Below are 24,139 nucleotides of genomic sequence, written 5' to 3' on the forward strand. Positions count from 1 at the left end.
TTAGATTACTAGCATGACTCAGTTGTTATCAGAAGAAGTATGATGTACAGGGGCAAGACATCACTGAAATCCAGACTAGATATGAAAAGCTTAGGGGCCAAATACCTCAATTAACATTACATAAAAACTTCCAGTCTGCATCAGAAGTCGCATGATTTTTTTTTAATTAAAAGATGATTAAAATTGCAGCCTAGCATTGTCATGATGTCCCAACAAATAATTGCTTGTGTTATTTATTTTTATGTTTGGTTGAAACATTTAGCAGAAAAATGAATAAAATTGATTCAGATTACAGTGTACTATAATGTATACTGTAATCATATAATGACTCATTCTTATGTTTACCTCAGTATGAATTAAGTTATTAACACCAAGATGGTATTCAGTTAAATAAATTATGGCATTTTATTAACACAAAGACTTACAGAAACATTTTACAAACCATGTTTAAAACACCAAAGATCACATTGAGGGAGTTGCAACTTTTCTTTGAAATTGATTTTAATTAATTAATTAATTCACTTGAATTTTCTTATAAAATCTAAATTAGAATGACAGTCCTAAACCCAACAGCTCTGTAGAAAGTTAGTTTTGTGAAAAAGAAAACTAACTTTCTAACAAATTGTTGTTAAACATGAATAAACTGCAAGCTATTGTTAAATAGAGTATGTTAATTGCCCACTAAGGTATTACATTTAACAGTAATTGTCATGCCATGCCATTACAAGTATCGTTGTAATGGCATGGCATATCAATTGTTGATACTTGAAAATAATATTTTTTAATATATTAATTTTGGGTGTTGTAAGTCAGGAGGTTGTAAATTAGAACACTGTATATGAAAACAATTAGCTTTTAAAATTAACTTTTAATTTAGTTTAGGTACTACTACTAAAACTCTAAGTATAATTGAATATGGAAAAAACTCATAATTGATTAAAATAACAAAATTAACAAAACAGTAAGATATGTAAGTTTACTTAGTCTACTTGCAAACTTAATAGAACTAGTTTAATTCGAATAGGAATGAGATATTAATTAAAAATCCATTAAATTTTACAATTTACAATTATTCAATGTTATAAAGAAATCATGCATAAATAATTCAAAAGAAAATTGAACTTAAATTTAACTTAATAAGTGACCTTCACAAGCTCTGTAATGTCCGTTTCTATTTTTAAACTTTTAGAATTTACCATTATAATTTAGAATATGTAATAGGTATTATATTTTTAATTGTTTAAGCCTTTTATAAACTAATATTTAGGTTCAGAATTCAAAATTTTTATAATAATATAAGAAAAAACTTCAGAAAGAGTAACTTTAATCAATTTCCATTTTTTTTATTAATCTAATTTAATAAAGACAATTTGGTTGAAACAACAGTTTTAACAGAATTAATGTAATATTTTAAAATATTAATTGCATTATCTTAAATTTTTCTCAAAAACTATAAATAATAAATATATCTATAATAATAATATGGATCCAATTTTTTTAAATTTAGGAAACATATCCAGAGACAAGAACGGAGTATCTTCCGGATCTTCTGACAAAAATAAGCAATGCATTAGCCAAATACTGTGATATATTAACGCCGGCTGAACTTTCATCATCTCTACAGTTATGCTCAAAATTATTATCTAAAGTTCAGCCAGTTGTAATTAGTGTTTCTTCAGATAGTGAAAATGATAATAGTACTGATGTAACTGTAGACTCTAAGTCCCACAATGTGCCTTATGAACAGAATTGTGCCAACACTGAAAATAGCATAAATCATTTTTTCCTTAATTCTCAGAATTTAGACAAAAAGGTAGAATTAATTATAGGTTTGAGGAAAGTTTTATCTGAAAATCCTGATACATCGGTTTCATCGTCTGAACATGTTACTTCGAATGATTCTTTTGATGGTAATGAGAAACAGAATTTGAGTTTGAATACAGTTTTGCCAACTACATCAATTGGTTACTGTGTTGAAAGTGTGCAAAATTTATTTGTGAAGTTTGTAAAATTAAAACTGTTTGACACTAATGATAACTACATTTATTGTTTTAATAAATTATTGGCTCCAAAAATAGACGGAGAAAAGCAGAGGGAACAGAAATTGAAAAATCTTCTTCTAAAGTGCCTTGGAACTGTCTCTGATGAAACTATAGAAAGGACCAAGAAAGAACAGGACAATTTAACAGATTCTCCCGAAGAAATATCAGAGAAAGTAGAACTTAATTTAAAATCTGACGCATTAAATATAACCGAAGCATTTCAGAATTTGTGTCATCTTTTTGTTGAATTGTCATCTTTCCCTATGTACTGTACAACATCAAAACATTTTGTGGATGTCAAATTGAAACATGGTGAGATATATATGAATATCGGAATAGTATAAAATAAAATAACGTATATACGATTAACCTTAAACAAAATTTTTCAGTTTAATTTTTTAGTAATTTTTTAATTGTTAAGATCTTTTCTATTGAGTACAAAGTTCTTTTGAATTATTTGATTAATTTGATGAATAGTTATTTTCCTAACTTTTTAATATTGAGTTTGCTAGTATACTGAAAAATTATCATCATCAAAGAATATATTTTTACTGTATATTTTTTATACAGTAAACATTTTAACCATATTTAATTTTGTTTTTTAAGTATTTAAATCTCAATAGCTTGATTCTCATTGCATTATGTTCAAGTTATAAATTTTTACAAAACCTGCTCATAAAATTAAATTTTCACATTAAGCTGTAATAAAATTTCTTTACACTGGTGTTTTAATATTGACACAAGAATGAGAATTAGTTCAGAAAAAACAAATTTTTTTTATTATATCACCTGTAGTAATTTTCTCTTCTTAACCATATTTATTATGGGTCTAATGTTGACCCATAATAAATATCCATATGATACTTCTGTGGATCTTATGACATAGAATTGTCAATGTCAAATCTCTTGCTGTTGTCCAGAAACTGGAATAACTAACCAAGTGGTTAAATAAGCAATAGTCCGAGAAATCTATCAGCAATCACATAAAACAAATAAAGTTAAAAAAAAAGATAAGTTTGAATGGCAGTTACAGATTCTGTGACACACTGCCTAGAAGCCACCACCTCCTGCCTGCTGTTACACGATATGACATTTTTAGTCATACGTGGTTCTTTCACTGATGGCCAGATGGCCGACCAGTCAAGGTGACAGCATCAACTGTTGTAATTTTGGTTATTAATAATTTCCGACGTGGTGCTCTGAGGTCGTAAGAACTTTTTCACCTTTACTTTTCCCCCTTTTCCTTTATACTTCTCCCTTTAGAAACTTTCCTTCAGCCTTTTATTCACCCCTTTTTCTTCCTAATGGGCTAAGTTTGCAAAAGTAGATAGCACCTCTTTCTTTATTAGAATATTAGAGCCTACCATGCTGGGGTCCTGGGATTGAATCTGGATGGGTCAAAAAATCCCCAGGAATTTTTCAGGAGGTGGTCCAACCAGATATATTGGCTTCTGTCCCTCACTACCCAGCCACTATTTTGAGCCTGGTCAAACCCGTAATGGACTTGATAAAAAAGAGGCCCTTTTAGTGCCCACAGGGCAGAAAGAGTTGGCCAAAAAAGAGAAAAAAATAGTTTCTGCACTTTATAGAAAGTTTCTTATTAGTTTGTTCGATAGAGGAACATTAGTTAGTTTATTTACCTTAAAATGCTGAATTCATGAAAATACTGTATTAAAACCTCATTCGAGTTAATCGTTTTGATTTAACATGTAAATCCCTAAGCTAGATGATTGGAAAAAGAAAGTTACTTCGAGAAAACACTATTTTGAGTTAACCAGGTTCCACTGTACCAATAATTTTTTTACACTTTAATGGAATTTAATTTTTTGATTAATTCAAACTCTATAGATTTAAAATGAGTAAATCATTAAATTATTGCAGTTCAAGTATTAATCCGAAAGCAAAATTGGTATAGTAAAGAAGCCATATTATTAAGATGCTTTGAGATGTTTTAGAAATACAGTAGAGCCCCGGTTAACCGACCGCGTTCTAGTCGGCAAATTCGAATGTCCGCTAGTGATGTGGCGCTACAATATTTGGTTATGTCTTGGCTACTTTAATATTATTTTTGTTAAATTTTTGCATGTTTTAGCTGGCAGCACTGGCTCGACCATGAAAGGGAAGCTGGTATTTAAACCAGGCCTAATACACTATACTAATAATGTATTTTTTCATACTTTTCGGTTATCCGACTTTTCAGTTATCCGACCAACCCCAGTCCCCAATTGAGTCGGATAATCGATGCTCTACTGTATATTCTGGTTTCATATTGAGATATATAATTCTGAATTAAAGTGTTGATGTAACTTTAAAAGTTGTTTTGTTATTCTTTGACATAGTTAAAAGTAATTTCATTAACCTATATTTTTTCATTAAAGTTACTATTGTATCTGATGCAGTTTAAAATAATAATCTTACACATCATGTGACAGTTTGCTACTTTTCTTATTAAGTATATTCATACAATATATATTGTTTTGCTTTTAGTTTAATCTGTTGCATTTAGTCAGTACTTACTGAACAAGTATTTTATACTATAGAAATACTATAGTATAAAATACTTGTTCAATGACTGAGAATGGAGCCAATGTTGAGTTTCAAATGTTAATCTTTACTACTATAGCTGAATAGTAAACAGTAACAGTAACAGTAAGAAAGAATAAAAACTGAAAATTCAAACCTATCATATCATATGAGATGTCATTTGACCTTATTTTCTACACTCTCAAATTTTTTGTAAAAATGTGGAAATTTAAATAGATTATAATAATTTAGACATATATTCTAATATATGTTCCATATGTCTTAGAAAATTTAGTCTTTATCAAGTGTTAAAATGATGCTTCACACACACTATCATTTAAATTTATATATAGCTCCTCTTCTGTGTTATTTTCTCTTTATTTTCTGCTGATGGAAAGATGATATATTTGAAAATCCAAAGTTTCAGAGTTAGGTTCTCTGAAAGGGCTGTTCAAAGCTGCAACTGAGGAAGCCCACTTAGATTGGGAAAAGATACTTTTAAATAGTGTATTATTATTGCTTCTTTTGTCAAGAGCAAATCAATTTGTTCAATGTTGCTACTAGTCATTTTTTTGTATTATGTTCTACTTTGTATTGAACACAGAATTTCCTTTGGAGCAGGTATTCATTAGTCTACGTACACATTCTTATTTTTACAATGTTATCCTTACTGTCTTTTTAAATAAAGTGTATTGTTGAGAACATTAAGTTTGAAATTTGTTCATTCTTTTATGACTTTTAATTGTAAGTTGGAGTCACTATTTTGTAATTACTCATCCAAGCTGTTCATTATCTCTCAAGTTATTCCTGTAAGTTGATCGAATTGAATTTAATAGTATAACTTAAAGTTGAAAGCCCGGTGAATTCATTTATCTTTATCATAGCTATCTTAATTACAGCTTTAAATATCTTATACTCATGATTTTTCATGTATAGAGTTATTATTTTATATTAATTATTTTGTACTATAAATTAAATATAAGCTTTTTGATTCAAATGATCATCATAGATTGTCTCTTTTACAGACGAATGTTTATCATTACCTGAATGGTTGAAGATGCTACTAGTAATATCTTGTTTTGTAAATGTTGATGATTTTCATTTTCCTGCCATAACAACTATTGTAGAATTAATTGCTCTCACTCAATCTATTAAAATTGCACCAGAAACAAATCAGACAAGCCCAGTTCCTGCTTCTCCCAATTCTGTGCATTCATCATCATCAGTTGTTTCTGTTGTCATTGTTCCTATGATAAATTCTGCTGAACTAGAATATATCTGGGATGAAATGATGTTTTTTAATGTTGCTGTTGTTAAATTATGGAAATATTTGGATGAAAGTTTGCCTAAATATCACCTTCATAGTGTTGAGCTTTTGCAACAATTACATAATTTAGCCAAAGATAGCAATGTATGTGAAAAAATTATATGTAACTCTATGGCCAGTACTAATGAATTGGTAAGTTCAATTTTAAAGTAATTTCTTATTAAACTATAAAGCAGTTAACAACTAATATATATTATTATAATAATCAACTAATGTTCACTGATAAATTTAAAAATTCAAAAGTCATCTCTGAAATTCAATAAAGTATATTTAATAGAATTTGTTTAATGTTGTTAGGCATACAAAAATAATTATGAGATGAATAAATAGCTCTGTTAAACACAATCTGTTTTTTATTTTGATAAATCAAAAATGTGAAAGGATGGAATTCCAAATTAAAATATCAGATGCCATTTCAATAAGATACATCTTTTTAATCAGCATGATTTATCATTCTATAAGCAATTATATTCTCATCAGGAAATGAAATTTATCCATTTCTCAATTAGAATAGAGATTAGTTTCATTAAAGCTTCTGAGGGAAGCCTGTAATTATTATCTTCCTAGAACAGAGAGAAAATATAGTTTGCTAAATATATTATTGTAGTTGGGTTGTAATTTTCAAAAATTGTAACCTATAAATTCCCACAGGTGTCTGATGTCTGTCCTTAATCTAAAGAATAGAGTTAGACAGATGAAAGTAGAGACCAGATATAAAAAGCTATGATTAATTATGTATGAACTTCCAGTTTGTACCAGAAGTCACATTATTTCAATTCAAAAATTTTCTTCGGAATGGAGTTAGTTAGATGATTGACATGACTTCATTGTTAACAGGAAAAGCATGATGTACAGGGGCAAGACACTACTAAAATTGAGAGCAGTGTGACAAGAAATTGCAGACCAACATTGTGATGATGTCACAATAAATAATTGCATATTCAAAAATATTTTTATCAGAATGAGGTTATATGTCAATATTATTTGTTAATATTTATAGATGCAGTAGCATTATTTTAATTTAAATCCATTTAATATATTTGAGTTTAACACTAGGAACATCAGAATTTGTTTATATGAAGAACCAGCATTACAAGTCATTTTGACCTGAATAGGAAAATTGCAATTAAAGAGTCTGATGTATTTATTTTGACATGTATTTTTATTATGCATATTTCTGAATATATTCTTTTGCTATTGAAATTTGTAAATGACTAAAAATTAATTTATTCAGTCAGTACTTTTTACTACACGTCAAGCACTACCTGAATCTCTGCTGTACATTTTTCATAAACAGGAACTTTGCAAGAATTACAGAATTACATTGTGCGATTGCCATTACTTTGGCAATAGATCCCCGTACAATTTCTACTTTTGTTCTGTACTTCTGTAAAAAAGCTGAATTTCTAGATTTTTCAAGGTTTGGAATGGTTGGAGTGGGCTATTGTTTTTTCTATAGATACTGTTGATGTAGTAGTTCTGATAGCTTTTGAAGATATTTGTACCTTGGAATACATTTTTGAGTTATCTCTTTGTATAATATATTTGCATTAACAACTGCTAAATCCAAGATGACAGAAAACACCGTTATAGTCCAACATCTCGACAAACTTCATGTAAAAATCATGCCATCTGATTGAGCAAGTTGACTTCAGGTTTGTTTTGATTATCGTAGATATCATTTCTGGTTACCTCTTTTTGTTCTCCAAAAATCTCAACAGTCTTACATTCTCAATTATACTTGAGTTTATTTCTTAAGAATCTTTCAGCAAAGCAGGAATCTTCTATTATAACTATAATTAAGAAAATCACTGTAACAAGGATTAGAATTACAGTATAACTTTTCTGTGTTGAAACTGTGCCCTCCTTTATGTTATATTTTTTGAGACACCGTGAAGTGTTGACACTAGATACTAGACAGTGGATGTAAAAAGTCCAGTGTGTAGTGTCAACACTTTATGGTGTCTCAAAAAAATATAATTATAACTTTATCAAATTCTATATTAACAATATTTATTTTACACTTTAACAGAATAATTTCACACATTAAGTGATGTATTTCCATTTCCATTATTCTAACTCATGATAATTACATTTTTATACTCCTTCAATTTATAAAATGTTAACATTGTGTTATCTTTATTGTTCAGTACAACTTTGCTCAGAACTGTCTCTTTATCCACAATAGCTTTTATATTAGAAAGCTCATGCTGATTGTATCGTACTGTTCCTCACATGCTGATTTTCACTGAGTATACAGTACATTGAAGCTTTTTTTTTTGTGTGTGTGTGTGTGTGTGTTTATTTTTATATTATGATTAATACAGTAATAGAATAATGTTGGATTCCAGATAACTGTTGTTTTTTTTTAAGTAATAGAGGATAATACTTCATAAAATTTAAATTTATTATTGTATTCAGCTTAAACAATTTTTAACATTATTTTTAAAAAGTTGAGAAGTCAGAATATTGAAGGTAAATTTATTTTTTTTTTGTCAGGAACAAGTATCTGCTCAGAAAAAGTTCTGCATTTTATGGCACATGACTCGAGATTTGAGATTGAAATCTACTCCTACTCGATTGATGAGAGCATTTGATAGGTAAGTCAAAATTAATTCAAGTTTTATGTATTTATATTGAATGTATGAATGGGTTATTTACAAAACACTACTATTTAATGTTTTTACTTAAACTATTAGTTTTATTTTAATTATATAAAATATTTACATTAGGGTAAGATAGAAATTTTCCATATAAAAGAAATATAATAAGAATTCCAATTAAAAGATTATATTTAAAAATAAAATGATCTGAAAGTAATCCTTAATTTATAAATTAAGTTTAAGCCATTACATAATTTCTTTATAAACTCCTTATTAATCTACACACCTATTATAGGTCTGCGAATTGACTTAAAATTGTGAATTTATTTAAAATCAAGCAATTATAGCAAAATAACAATATATGAATAGTTCTATTTTTGCTTTTAATTTTGAAGTATAATATATGTTAGAATATAGCTTTTTTCATAGAAAATGCAAAAGAGTTTATAAAATTAGTCAAAAGTTGTGAGTTCTACCCTTATCTTGTCAAGAATGGCAGTCTTTGTTCATATTCACAATATTGTATCTTAGCTAATATTTTATATTTATGGATGGATGGATGGATGGCTGAACAGTTAAGGTGTCAGTCAGCCTACTGCTCTGGGGATACAAGAATGAATCCAGGCAAGTTGAAAACTCCAAAGATTTTTAGAGAATGATCCATCCTGGATGTGTTGAGTTTTATCCCTTATCACTTGGCTTTCCTGTTGTGGGGCCTGATTGAACCACAATAGTTTGATTAAAAGACCCTCTTAGTTTTCCCAGGGCAAAAAGAGTAAAAAAATATTTTACGCTTTTTTCTAATTGGTTTTAATAAATTTGAGATCTCTCTTCCTCTCTGTAATAAATATTTTTTAGAAATTTGAAATATTTTAATTAGTTCTGTCAGGGTGATACTATTATCTATATGGTTTCTATGTTATATATATATATATATATTATTGTACAGAACTGATTATTGAAATATTAATGTTATTTTTAGGTGTTTATTTCTAATGTTAGAAAATTTGGGGAAAGAAACAGGACCTCAGAAAGCTGTTTCTCAATGTTGGTTAAATCATTCCTTACAACGTGGTGATGTTGCTAGGATACTCGAACCAATATTATTAATTTTACTACATCCTGATTCGGCTAGAGTGTCCATTCAACATGTCAGCGTCCACTGTCCAAAATTAAAATCAGATGATGAAACAGAACAGGAAGAATTTAAGGAAGCAAAAATTTATGCTATTAGCAGTGTAAGTGGAAATGTTATATATCACGTAAGTGATGATAGTCATACCTCATCTCATCAAGGAAGTCCAGAGAAAAAAATATTTGCTCTAACGTCAATAATAAACATGGGAAATAAAGAATCTAAAGTAGTCACATCAAATTCAATGCTGCAAGATTTTGAGCTGCCATCATCACATGAACGTGAAATTTCACTCCCTATTTCCTTATTTGTTAATCCATTTGGATCTCTCATGTCTTTAAATAGTGATATGACTAATGAAACATCAAACCTTCCAGATCTAACTAATGTGAAAAGATTAGATAGTACAAGCAGAATAATAAATTCTTTTGATGATAACGAAGTAGAATCAAAATCTGTTTCTGTCGAACAACAGAAAGAAATGTCTTCTGTGGAAATAGTTTCTAGTATCTTAGATGAAATTCTGAATATTGTTACATCTGAAAACAAAATAGAAAATGATAATGTTTTTGGGTTTCCTTCAGATTATGGACTAGAAGAAATTTATCAAGAGTTAGAAAGCATATCATTATCCAGAAATAAAATTCCTAGGGATAATGATAACACTGATTTGTCTGAAAATCAAGATTATGAAATGCTTACTATTCATCCACTTCATTCATATATTCTTTTATACTGTCAAGTCTATGATTCTCAAAAAACTATGTATGCTTTATCTTCACTCAAAGCGGTTATTTTAACAAATCCTCGTGTTGCATTGTGTAACATGTCCACAACCAATATCAGCAGTTCATTAAGTTCTAGAGGACAGGAATTACAAATATTACTTGCTAGACATAGAAAGTCTGTGTTTGGAAACAATTTTCACGGAGAAATAAATGCAGAATCAATAACTGCATATCGTAGCAGCACATTTGTTGAAGTAATTGTGTCCGCTTGTCTTTATTACATTCGTGGATATTATCCTAATTTTCCCCAAGTTCGATTAACTGAAGAAGAAGTAGTCGGGAACAGAAATGTAAGATTGTTGTGCACCGAAGTTCTTACGCTTGTTTTTTCTGAATTAGTTGGAATTGTGAAAGATAGTGGCAAGAGTTTTGCTTCTTATTTGAATGATCTATTGATGAGATGCAAAGTGCAAAAGATTTTGCTTCACTGCCTGATTGCAAGCGTATATAATTTGCAGTTAACGCAAAAAGATTATTCTGAAAGGCAAGCGACATTTACGGAAACCATTATTGAGTTTAGTGAAAGACCATCTAAAGGTGATCAAGATAAAGAAAAAAAAGATGATTTTCAAGATACATTTCAAGTAAGAAAAATGTTTATAAATTATCATTGTATTTTGACTTTACTGTAATAATAATGTGTATAGTTTTAGTTATCCAAGAGAACCAAAAATTCTGATAACTGTACAATATACTCTGTTTTAGGTTAGACCTATTTATTGAACGTAATGATTTAAATTATACTGTAAAAACACTTTTGATTTTATTTAGGATAGTGTTATTTATGAAATTTTATTAAAGCAGATTTTTTTTTAATCATTTTTTAAATTTGTATTGTTATCAGAAGTCACTAGAGTAAATTCTTTTTAAAACTTCTAGAGCTCCCTATGATTACTATATATCACCTGGTTAAAATTTGTGAAACGAACTGTCTTCTTAACTTTGTTGACAAAGTACTTTTTCACACTTCATCTTGAATATTGTAGACTAACTTAATTGGGATTATTATACGGAGTGAGTCAAAATTCCCTCATACCGTTTTCATTTCAGAGGCATTGAAGATATATTAACGTTTTTAATGTAGTTACATAGGAATTCATGCATGGAGAGAGGAACCTTGAAAATAGCTTTATTCCTCATGCAACCATAAATAAATTTATTTGAATCCAGAAAATGCCTTTAGACTAAATGAATTGTGCTCTTTAACTTTGTTATCAAAACTTTTACATGTAACTTTTTAACAAGTAGTGTTAAATGTAAATGTAAGTGACCTTGAAAATCATTTTTGCGGTCAACTTAAAGGTCCCATCCAATTTTCAATTCATGCATGCGTGTGTAACTATTTCAATACTTTTGGAATGAAAAGAGTGCAAGGGACTTTCAACTCTCCTTGTATAATTATTATTGTATAATATTACATACACATATAAAAAATAAATTCTGAAGATGTTAAAGAAAAAATTATAAAAACACATGCAAATTTAATTATTGTTAAGAATATTTTAAAATTAAATAATTAAATAGTTTTTGACTGTTATCAATATTTAATCATTTTTATAATAGTTTTCTTGTATTAAAAGCTGATGCTTAAATTTCAGATATATTTATTACGTTTAGTAGCAACTTTAATTGTTTTAGAAGATACAATTATATCTCAGTGCAGTTCAGAAAAGGATGGACGGAGTGGTTCAACTATTAAGACAGACGGAGCAGAAAGGACATCTCGCACAAGATTTTCCAATCAGATGTCTTCAGATAAATATCATCCAGGTATGAAAACAATTGATTTAAATAGATTGATATTGATATGCATTTCATATCTCTAAGTGTGTTTTTATATTTGAAAAGTTATATTACTGTTCAAAAAGATCAATGTTAAATCATTTTTTATAGTATGTTTTAAAACTAATACATTTTTATAATTAAAATATAACAACAACAACAAAAATAATGTAAATGTTTTTCATTTAAAGGTATTCACATTCCATCACAACCGATGTTATTGACAGCCATCATCAGTGCTCTTCGTCAGACACACAAAACTCATCTTCATACATATTGGCTATCATTAGTAACATCAACTCTGCCATTTGCTGGTTGTTCTCTCACTCATTTAGTGATATCTGTTGTTAGTCAGTTATGTCATAATCTGGAAATGGTGGCATCTGTTTATAGTTATGATGTTAATTCTGACAAGTATGCAGTTTCAAGATTTCTTTAAAAATAAACTATATCTTTATATAAATTATTGTTTAATTTTTTCTGTTTATTTAAATTAGGGATGAAAAATTATCCCAAGAACTTTTCGAAACACCACCAGATTATCTGTTAACAATTATTGAAGGCTTGACGACTTTGTGCCATTATTGTTTACTAGATTCTCCGGCCCCTGTTTCGACACCAATTAGTCCCCCGCCTTTACCGCCGACTCCTTCTCAGCCGTATGCACCGGGTGCTAATGCATCACAAATAATTAGCAATCTTCTTCATGTATTTTCTACATCGAATGGTCAAAAGGTAATAATAAGAATGTTGTTTGATCTGAAATTATATTTACTAAAATTAAATTTTTAAATTTTAGTATATAACAGCATATCAAGAACATGGCAATTCAAAGGAGATAATACTTACGACACGTCGTGTTCTTTTAAGCAACATGCCACGTATTTTGGCCAGTATCAGTTCTGTATGGCAGTCTTTGATGATCATGGAACAAAAGAAACCTGATCTTCCTCAACCTTCTAGAATTATGGGCTCACCAAAGGCATTATAACTAAAACTTTTATTATTTAAAATAACATTTTTTGTTCTTTATCAGTTTCTATATTTTATATTTATTTAACAGGCAGTAAAACAGCATATTTTAAGCTTCTTAAGCCCAATATCTTTGAATTATGGATCTAATTTTATGGCAGCTGTAGCAGTTGTATGGTTTGATTATCGTTTGAAAGGATCATTTTCTTCTAGAAAAGTATTTTAGATACAAAAGATTAATAAATTAACCTAAAGTTAATAAATAAACAAATATATTTCAATCTTAAATATTTTTACAGGTAAATTTAACATGGTCTAATGAACAACTGTTACTTGTCCAGCTTGTTGGTGCAATAAAAGTTTTGCCCATGGAAACAGTAGTCCAAAATGTTAGGCAAGTTTTACGTCAGCCGCCAACAACATCGTATGATAAAAATAAAAGTGTAAGCATTATAATTCTTTTTATACCATTTGGTAGCTTTTGAATACAGAATGATATAATTTTAATTATAATATGATATTTACTATAAATTATTTCAATTTATGCTATAGTTTTCCGAGTACTGTCAAATACAACATTACATAAAATTTTTATTATACTTTAAAATGAAATTTATTCTCAGAGAATTCAGTTTACACTTCTGTACAAAATCATACAACATTTATAGATCGGCATTATTCTCAGACCTTACAAAACTTTGAACATGAACCTTAGTTCTAGAATAAAATTTACAGACTAGTCATTTAACATACTATTAGATGATGCTTGAAAAGCACTGCAAATAATCTATAAATATTTTTTTAACTTAAAAATCTTTAATAACTTTAAAATCTAGCAGCGGATTTTACCAAACAAGCATTTTATTTATTAAAAACTGCTTGAATGTCATTTTTATTTACAATTTTTATTTATATATTAAAATTGCATACAAACCATGCTGTACTTTTCTTGAAATAGAATAAAAAAGTTCCATTGGAAGTAAATGTTCTTCAGTTCTTTCTGGCTTATGTTCAAAACACGTCAGGATCACAACTTAATGAATCTCGTCAGTCTCTGTTAGGTCTTTGGAGAGATGGTCTTCAAATTGTTTCTTTGCCACCGGTACAGTTTCATCTTCTTGCGTAAGTGAATTTAGTTTTTTAAATAATTTATTTATCTAAAATTTTACATTAAAAAATTACGTCTTTTGTAGAATACTTCATGAATTTGTACAGAAAACACCACTTATTGAAGATAAAAAGAATCAAAAAGATCTTCAAGTAAGGAAATAGAATTTTTAAAATTTTAATTTATATTTTAATATAAATAATTAAACAAAAATTATATTTCTAGGATGTAGCACAAAAATTAATTGAAGCATGTAGCACAGTGGCAGGTTCATGCTTAGAGCAGACCACTTGGTTGTGGAGGAATTTAGCAGTTCGACCTGGTCCACAGCACGACATACCAGATTCTGATCCAGATGTTGAAGAAGGTAACAATTATTTTTAAAAATTTTTCTGATATTGATTACATAAAAAAATTATTAATTTATTAGAATATAAATATTAACAAGTTTGAAATTTATTTTGTTGTTGTTGTTATTAAAGAACCACCTGTTGAAGAAAATAAGAATCAGTCAGGAGATAAGGAAGACATATCACAGTTATCCAGCAATGGCACTAATAACACTCAATATTATAGTGTACAAGCTCTTTGTGTATTAGCAGAGGTGAGTTCTTAAGAATCATGACTAGTGCCAGTGAAAGAATATTCTTTAATTATAGGGTAACTGTATTCTTATTAGTTTTAACTCTATAATCCTTTTATATCATGTATAGTATTTTATAAAGCAAACAAATATATAATGGTTTAACCATAAACAATTTATTATTCAGTTTTCTCTTCTACAGATCAAATGCATATATAGAAAAGAAAATTGGATAATAAATTGTATGTGGTTAAAACCATTGGATATTTGTTTGCTGTATGAAATGTTATATCCGATATAAAAAGATTATAGAGTTAAAACTAATAGTGAAAGATATTTGAAACTTAATTTTTTTGTATCTCTTCAAAATAGATAAAATTATATCTAATGAGTAAATATATTTTTATCAGTTTCCTTATTTAATTGATTGTATTCACTCATAAGATGTGCTCCATTTAGGAACTGAATATGTAGGAAAAAGTATTTAGTGTATTTAAGCCATCATGTACCCCTAGCATTTGACCCAAACTTTTTTACTGTATTTTGGTTAAAAAAAGAAAAAGAAAAATTAGAGTGCACACTTATTTATCAGGGAAAAAAGAAGTCATTTTCAATCAATATTTACTATTAAAATATTCTTTATGAATGCAAGCAATGGCTGCTTAGCTATAGTAAAGTATAGTAAATTATCTATAGTAAACAGTAATATATGGTTGGCCAATAAGTCTGTGTGGTTTTTTAATTAATGTGTAAATGAAAGACAGTTTTTTTTTCAGAGAAGGTAATAACTTTCTCTGAAACTTTATTCGTAATGTATAGGATGTTTGATTTACATTTTATCTATTTCGGATTGGTGACGGCACTTATGTTGCAGTCACCTCATTTACTGTAGTTCATGCTTAATGAGGAAATTTCTCTTAAGTTGCATTTTAAAATATTTTTGCACATGGCTTATTTTAAACATACTTTATTAATTCTGTGTTAAGAAGCATACTTCATTAAATTTAAACTTTTAAAAAAAGATAGCCTTATCGTGTTACTTTTGTAACAAATTTTTTTAAGTCTTTCTGTAGTGACCATGTGACATTCTGTTATCCATTTGGAAGTAACAATCTAACAGGCCTGTTATTTAGGAAGTGTTATCGCTCATTTAACTCGTGTACTGTACATACAATTTATCTTTGTTTTATCAATGTGGAATTAAGAAATGGCTTTGTCAAGGGTTGAAGAAACAGCATCACAACGTCAATCATCAAAACGATATTCAATGTCTAAAGACAGCAATGAAATCTTTTAAAGACAACAGAGCATTTACTCAGAATATAGTGTATAAAGAAATTTTATAAAGAAAGATTTTAATATAAAGGCCTAAATCTGTTTGGGTGTGTAAGTGAATTCTCTATAACTCTTACAATTTTTTGTCCACTCCAGATGAAATTTTGTTTTGTTGCTCTCTATGTTACAACAGATATTAGTATAAACTATGTAATTTGTAGAAATATTAACTCTTCTTGAATCTCTTCGAGTCTCTACAATTCTCAAGTCTTCAATCTCTACTTTCTTATAAAAAGTATTCTATTATGAATGATGGGAGAATTTCTAGTAATAAGTATAATGAACTATTGCACAAATGCCATTTATGATAATGTTTCACTTTTTATAAACTTATAAGTGTAATAGAAAATAGCAATGCACAGACTTGCTATCAATATTATCTTACATTAAGAATGTGCTTATATTAGGTATTTTGATAACTGCTATTTTTTACTAAAATGATTACAAATATAGAAAGTACTTTGCATAATTAAACTAATCTATAGAAGATACCAGTACGTTCCAAAAATATTTTGTAATGATAGTGGTCTTTCAGAATAATGCAAGAAATAATTCAAAATAGATCATCAGTTTTTTCTCTCAAAAGAAAAATCAAATTTTTAATATCAAAACAAAATTATATAATTAAATTAAATTTATTAGTTTAAAATGTTTTTTGCCACAGTATCTTGCTCCAGTATTAGATGTTGTTTATGCCAGTGAAGAGAAAGAAAAGGTAGTTCCTCTTCTCAACAGTATTATGTATTATGTTACTCCATACTTAAGAAACCATGGGTAAGATAGTTGTTTACATTAAATGAGTAATAATAATAATTATAATTATAAACAATAATTAAAACTTTCCTATTAGTCCCCACAATATTCCTAGTTTTCGTGCTTGTTCTCAGTTATTGGCCAGTGTGTGCACTTATCAATATACTCGCAAAGCTTGGAGAAAAGATGTATTTGAACTTCTTTTGGATTCGGTATTTTTTCAAATGGACACTGTTTCTATTAAATATTGGCAAACGATCATCGATCATCTCATGACGCATGACAAGACTACTTTTAGAGACTTCATGAGTAAGTTGGAAATGCATTACGAGTATACATTATTCTGGACTACAAAAATGAAAGTTTTTCTTTTCTTTCTTTCTTTCTCTCTTTCCAGCACGAGTTGCAATGGCACAGTCGGCTTCGTTGAGTCTGTTTAGCAGCAAAGAACAGGAGTATGAACAGAGAGCACAATTGTTGAAGAGATTAGCATTTGTTCTGTTCTGCAGTGAAGTTGATCAGTATCAAAGATTTATGCCAGATATTCAAGGTATAATGTACATTTTAGTCTTTGCATGCATGAAAAATCACTAAATCAGTTTTAAAAAATTTTTCAGAACGACTTTCCGAAAGTCTCAGATTACCACAGGTGCCTTCCGTTCAAGCGCAGGTGTTTTTGTGTTTTCGTGTATTGTTGATACGCGTCTCTTCGGAGCACGTGACTTCTCTGTGGCCTGTCATAATTACAGAAATGGTAAGTTATGAATATATTTCCATTTACTGTTTTCAAACCTTTTCGTGTTTTTAATTATTATATTAATTTTAATAGTATTTTAAATGCTGAAAATTTGTCTTATTAGGTTCAGGTATTTCTACAGGTAGAACATGAACTCTGGACTGATTCGGAAGAATTTAGGTAACTTTTCATGGTCATTGATTCAAATTTAAATTTTATTAATTTTTATTTGATAATTTTTGGATATATATTTGAACTTAATTAACAATAGTATTTAATAACTAACTTAGATAGTTATTAGATAAGATGTACTGTAACTGTTAAAGATTCATTATTAGTTATAGTACAATTAGTTATGGCTCAAGTAAATATTTCAAATGACTATTTCTAATGCTTTTTGCTTTATAAATATCCATCTTCAAATTCTATAGAATCAGAAATACTCATTATAGATATAAATTATTTTAAATATTGTATAATTCTTAATTTTTTCTTTTTGGCATCTACAAATTGGGATTTAGTGCATATTATTTATATAAAATGAAATCAAATTAAGTAAAATTATAATCATTTGGTCTATGTAAATGTTCCTTATGCTGTTATGTTTATATAATCAAATCTGTTTTCTAAATAAATTTCTAGAACAAACAAATATTTTTTGATTTGCAGAGTGAATTGAAGTATTTGACTCACTTAAATGATTTGTTCTCTACACAAAATGCATACACCAATTTTTGTAATCCTTTAAGCACTAAAAATACATAAGGAAAATTAATGTAAAATTGATGAAGAATATGATATTTTCAGTTAAAACACTGAAAATATCAAAACTCCTGAACTCCAAATAAGATTTACCATATTAGCCCCAATATAACGCAACCTCGAAATTTTCATAAAGATATTTAGAAAAAAAATAATACTTATAAAAGAATTCAAAGAAAGTAAAATTCAATCAGATAAGCATTTATTTAGGTAATTATAGCTAATAACACAGGTTACATTCATGTCAATAAAATTAAGTAATGTAAAACAAAATTAATATTACGTAAGTAACAACAAAAAACGGAAATGTTTATTCAGAATCTGAACTGTTTTCAGAATGAGAACTCATTGATGTCACATCGGTATCATCAGTATTTTCATTCACGCTTTCAGTCTCCCACAATATGTCATCTTCCATCTCATTTAAATCATTGGAAATGCAGCATTTCTTGAAACCTTTAACTATCGATTCAGGTTCGATCTTCTGCCAGGCAGTCGCAATCCATTCTCCTAAAAGAGAGACTGAGGGTTTTTTTATTTTTCCTGAAGGTGTCAATGAATGATTGCCCGATAATAGCCAATTGTTGTATTTTTTCGAAAATTCTCTTTAAATGGTTTATTAACCACCACATCCAAGACCTGAAACTGAGAAGTCATACCACCTGGTATTATTACAAGATCGGAATTCGATGCCTCAATTTTTTCCTTAACACTTGTCGTAAGGTGGCCTTGAAATGCATCAAGGACTAGCATGGAGCGGGAATTTCTCAGAGAACCTGGCTGTTTCCCCATATCACATTCAACCAGTTTAATACCAACTCCTCTGTCGTCCAACCTTTTCCTTGGACCCAAAAAACAATTCCTGCACACAGCTTTTCTTTGGGCATTGTTTTACGTTTCAATATAACGTAAGGTCGAAGCTTTTGTCCGTCGGCAGTAACAGCAAACATAACAGTGATTCTGGACTTTTCATAACCAGCTGACTTCAATAAGACCGTTTTTTCACCTTTCTTATTTAACGTAAGATCAGAAGGCATGTCAAAATAGACTGGTGTTTGGTCTGCATTTCCCATATTTCCAAGACTGTAGTTGTGCTTTTTTCGTAATGATATAACATGGCGCTGATAAGCCAACAATTTTTCATTAAAGTCGTCAGGAAGTTTTTGCGCGAGAGTTGTCCGCCGTCGTAGTGATAAACCGTTGCTTTTCATCATTCTTCTACACCAACCCATACTTGCCTTAAAGTCCTTTCTAGGAATGTTTAAATTAGCAGCCTCTTCTAACGCTTTAAATCTTATGACTTCACGGGATATTGGGCACCCTTCATTTCGCTTTTCTATTACGAATTTTAACACTCGCTGCTCAACTTCATTAAACCTTCCTTTTTTAGGTCCACTAAAAGATTTTCTTGAAGAATTTGCATTCTTATATTTCCTTAAATCTTTTCTCCATAGGCGGATGTTTACTTCTGGAACTCCGTATTTCCTTGAAGCTCTCAAGTTGTTCGTTTTTTTTGTCTCATTTGCAACCATAATTTTAAAATTCATATCGTAGGTTCTCCTGGTACCTTTATTTATTTGACTCTTTGATGAGCCTTTTTTCTCAACACTACCTTTATTACTCACACTCATTTTTTATGGGCAATAAAGAAAAAAGTAAAGTAACCGTCGCTAGTCACTAGAGCAAAAAACAAATGAAACAAAACAGTTGCGTGAGACGTTAACAAGCGGAGACATAGCCTTACTATAGTAGCGCTATGCAAACAAAAGCGCAGGCCTACTAACTAGATCACACGGTTGTTTTGAAGTGGTCGGTCGAGCTAGGAATTGGTCGGACGTTCAGTCGCGTTTCAACCTCTGTAGGAAAATGTCCTTGTTTATATTACATTCCATTACTTAAACCCCAAATTTAGTGCAAGTCAATTTTTTAACAGAAAAGAAACGGTCAAAAAATATCGCGTTATATTCGGGCTAATATGGTAACTGATATTTAGAGAGAGAGATTTTCTAAGTTTAAGTATCATAATAAGGAAAGTTTTTCTAAAGAAATAGGAGAATTAGACTGGTATGTATTACAGGAACCGAGACAACCAAATACAGTATAAATATGCTTATACAGTGACAATTTTGTTTCACAATTCAGTCTAGCAATGAAATTGTTTTGTTTTTATCTGTATATTGTTTTCAACTTGTAAATATCATAAAATAATTCCAGTAAAAAACAAAGAGTGTTTGATGCAGAATCAAATGTTATAATATTAATACTATATTTGGTAGCCATCAAAGTATTAGTTTGTTAGTTAATTTTTAGTAATATTGACTTATAATGTACTACATATTTCTCTCTTATTAATAGTTTCTGTTAATATTTTCTCTCTGAACTTTATATCTGATGAAATTCAACTGCCAAAAAGATATTAATTGTTGTCGTTAAATTTTCCGAGGATCAATTATTTGTTAATTGATTTTCTCGATTTTGCTGGAATTATTTTGTATTTACATGTTGAAAGAACATGCCACAAAATTATATAATGAAATTTCTTTCTTCAATCTACATAAATAATTGGCACAATATTGCATTTGTTTGCTTCAATTTCTGTATTATATATATTACTTCTATTCTTTAATTACCTTTCCGGTTACTGTATACAGGGTCCTACACACCTGGAAAGTCGGGGAAAATCAAGGATTTTCGTCGGTATTCAGAAAAAATCATGGAATGTCAGGGAATTTGTTAAAAATTGTTAAAAAGTCAGGGAATTTGCTTTCTTGGCTGCCTTGTGATTTTTTGCTGACAGTATGCTTGACCAAGTGTAGCCATCTGCAGGCATTAAGAAGTAATGTGATGCAATACAACTTATGAAGAGGGGTGCAGAATATTTTCAGGATCCAAAATTTCTTCCAAGCTTACACAAAAATTTACAAAGTACACAAAATGATAAATAGTTTAAATAGTATTATTAATCGTTTTTCATTTTAATAATTTTGATTGCATAACAAAACAATTTCTGATTTTTCTTTTTTTTTCAGTTTATAAAATATTAATAAAGTTCAAGAAATTTATTGAGAGATAAATTTAAAAAATATGTACTTTTGTACATGAATAATAAAAAATAATGGATTTTTTTTTCTTTTTTCAAAGCCGTGTGAATTTATGATTGTGGATTAATAACAGAATTTTAATAATTCAGCAATTATAAAAAATATATAACTGTTAGTTTTTTTTCTAATTAACTAAAACATTGGAGAAGTGAAACACACAGGTATAGGACAAAATAATAGGAACACCTGTGAAAGAATGAAAAATATTTATTAGTAGGGAGTTGCCCACCATTGGCCTGAATTACAGCTTGTATCTGACGTGGGATTGACAAATAAAGGTTGTGCAGAAAGTTTAAGGGAATTCGCAGCCATTCCTCCTGCAGAGCGGTCTTGAGTTCAGGTAGTGTGCATGGAGGAGGAAACCGAGCACGGACTTTGTTCTCTATAAAACCCCACACTGGCTCAATGATGTTGAGATCAGGGGACTGAGGACACCATGTGAGATGTTCCACTTCATCATTATGCTCATCCAACCATGTTTGAACACAGCAAGCTGTGTGTACAGGGGCGTTGTCATCTTGGAATAGAGGATGTTCTCCAGGAAACAGGGTATGAAGCATAGGGTGTAAATGATCTGCAAGAATACTGCGATAATGCTCGCCTCTGAACTTCTCCCTCATGACTACGAGTGGCCCCAAGCCACACCACGATATCGCTCCCCACAGCATCACAGAGCCCCCTCCGTGCTTCATGGTAGGAACCAGACAGTCAACATGAAATGCCTCTGCTAGTGTTCGCCAGATGAACACGCGTCCGGTGGTCTGAAATAATGTAAATGATGATTCGTCAGACCAGATGACCTGTTTCCATTGCTGTTGTGTCCATTTTCGGTAGTCTCAACACCACTGTTGTCGCTTCATAGCATTCTGCGGTGACACTAACGGCTTTGCGATGGCTACTCGGCCATGAATGCTTGCAGCATGCAGCTCTTGTTGAATAGTTTTGGTGGATACAGAGTTCTGGAGATGGGTGTTCATCTCGGAGGTTATCTGTGGCAGTGTAGTCTTATGTTTTCAGGTGACTATCCTCTTCAATGCTTGTCTATCCCGGTCAGTCAACTTCGACTTTTGCCCACTGTTCTGCTTCACAGAGGACACCTTTCCCAGTTTTGTGTAGGCTGTCATAACCCTTGACACAGTGGACCTTGAAACACCCATAAGGTTGGCTGTTCTAGACACTGACACTGACACTCCAGCAAGGCGAGCTCCAATAATCATGCCTCTTTGCACATCGGACAGGCTGGACATAATGGCACTTTGCTGGGAACAGAATTTTCTCATGCAACCGTCACATTGCCAAATGCTCGACCGATACCTTCCCTTTCACTCCCACTGGATGGCAGAATGTTGCAAGACGTGGTGGGGCCGTACTGGACGGTCGAAGTACAACACATTTCGAAAGGGGTGTTCCTATTATTTTGTCCTATACCTGTATATGCTTAATAAGTCAAATGCTGTTTTACTTTGTCAATGTGCCCTACTGTAAGGTATGTGAGAGTCAGGGAATTTGTACAAAGTTGGTCAGGGGAAGTCATGAAAATTAAAACAAAAATTTAAGTAGGAACCCGTGTATAGTAACTGGAAGGATAAGTAAAAGCTTTGTTGTGGTTGGCATTGATTAATGTTATGATTTTTCTCTGTTGATGACAATTAAATCTTGTTTTTTATTGAAAGTTTGATCATTGTGACAGTCATTGATATTGTCTTCATAAATTTTCTTTGCAGCCAAGTAGAATTTTTTCATGATATGTTTGCATGTTTAATGAAAAATAATTTAATGAGCTTTTATCAGCAATCTTATATTAAAAAAATAAAATTAATATGTAATTATTATTTTCAGTGAATTCTAGTTCAACGGAATTGGCATTTAATTCCTTTGTAGTCTTTACTCACTTGCAATAGTTTTGCATATACAAGTAAAGCTATTTATGAGAAGTCATTAAGATAATCAAATTTAAGGAAGTGATCATCATAAACTTGTGATTAGAAATAATTTACAATAAAATCAAATTTGATAACTAACAAACCATTAACTAATGAATTAACATATGTTTGAGCTGTAAGTTTTAAATTTCAGTTTAACGATTATCTTTTTCAAATGTAAAACAAAAAATTTTTGCTATACGTACACGAAATGTTTTCCAAATTGACAAATTTATATTAAGAATTTGTTAATATCAAAGATAAATATAAAAAGTTATATTTTATATTTATTTTGTATGATTTCTGATGAACCGTAGGATAATTGTTACAACAGCATATAGAACATTAAAATTTTTATCAATGTTTTTAAATTTATTTTTATGTAATTATGCCATTATATAAATATATGAATTTGATATTTATTAAACAAAAAATTGATCAATTATTTTTCTCCATAAAGTTACAAACCGTTTTAATTACTGTTATCCGACATCAAATGACTCTATATAATTGTCTTGTTCTTTGAGAGAGGAAGACTAGAATTGGATTTGTTTTGTGTGATATTTTTTTAATGCTTAGTAGAGAGAATGTAGCCACGTCGACACCAATGCTTTGTGATTTATGAAACTTTTAAAATAATCAAATTCTTTCTGCTTTGTTTCTTTCC

At 29.8% G+C, this 24,139-nt stretch overlaps 1 protein-coding gene across 1 annotated transcript in view; it reads left to right on the plus strand.

Moving 5' to 3' along the window:
- The window catches only part of LOC136982128 (protein dopey-1), a 56,766-nt gene that overhangs the window by 31,396 nt on the left and 1,231 nt on the right, over nt 1-24,139 (plus strand). The window contains 19 exon segments of the mRNA XM_067278553.1: nt 1,508-2,354; nt 5,591-6,024; nt 8,392-8,492; nt 9,478-11,002; nt 12,017-12,188; nt 12,392-12,614; nt 12,698-12,935; nt 13,000-13,182; nt 13,264-13,389; nt 13,472-13,615; nt 14,131-14,294; nt 14,366-14,432; nt 14,506-14,647; nt 14,763-14,884; nt 16,863-16,972; nt 17,049-17,260; nt 17,349-17,501; nt 17,569-17,705; nt 17,812-17,867. Of these exon segments, the coding sequence (XP_067134654.1) occupies nt 1,508-2,354; nt 5,591-6,024; nt 8,392-8,492; nt 9,478-11,002; nt 12,017-12,188; nt 12,392-12,614; nt 12,698-12,935; nt 13,000-13,182; nt 13,264-13,389; nt 13,472-13,615; nt 14,131-14,294; nt 14,366-14,432; nt 14,506-14,647; nt 14,763-14,884; nt 16,863-16,972; nt 17,049-17,260; nt 17,349-17,501; nt 17,569-17,705; nt 17,812-17,867 (5,156 nt within the window).

The sequence above is a fragment of the Centruroides vittatus genome, unplaced genomic scaffold (assembly GCF_030686945.1).
Source record: "Centruroides vittatus isolate TY-2023 unplaced genomic scaffold, ASM3068694v2 contig_808, whole genome shotgun sequence".
Taxonomy (NCBI): Eukaryota; Metazoa; Arthropoda; class Arachnida; order Scorpiones; family Buthidae; genus Centruroides; species Centruroides vittatus.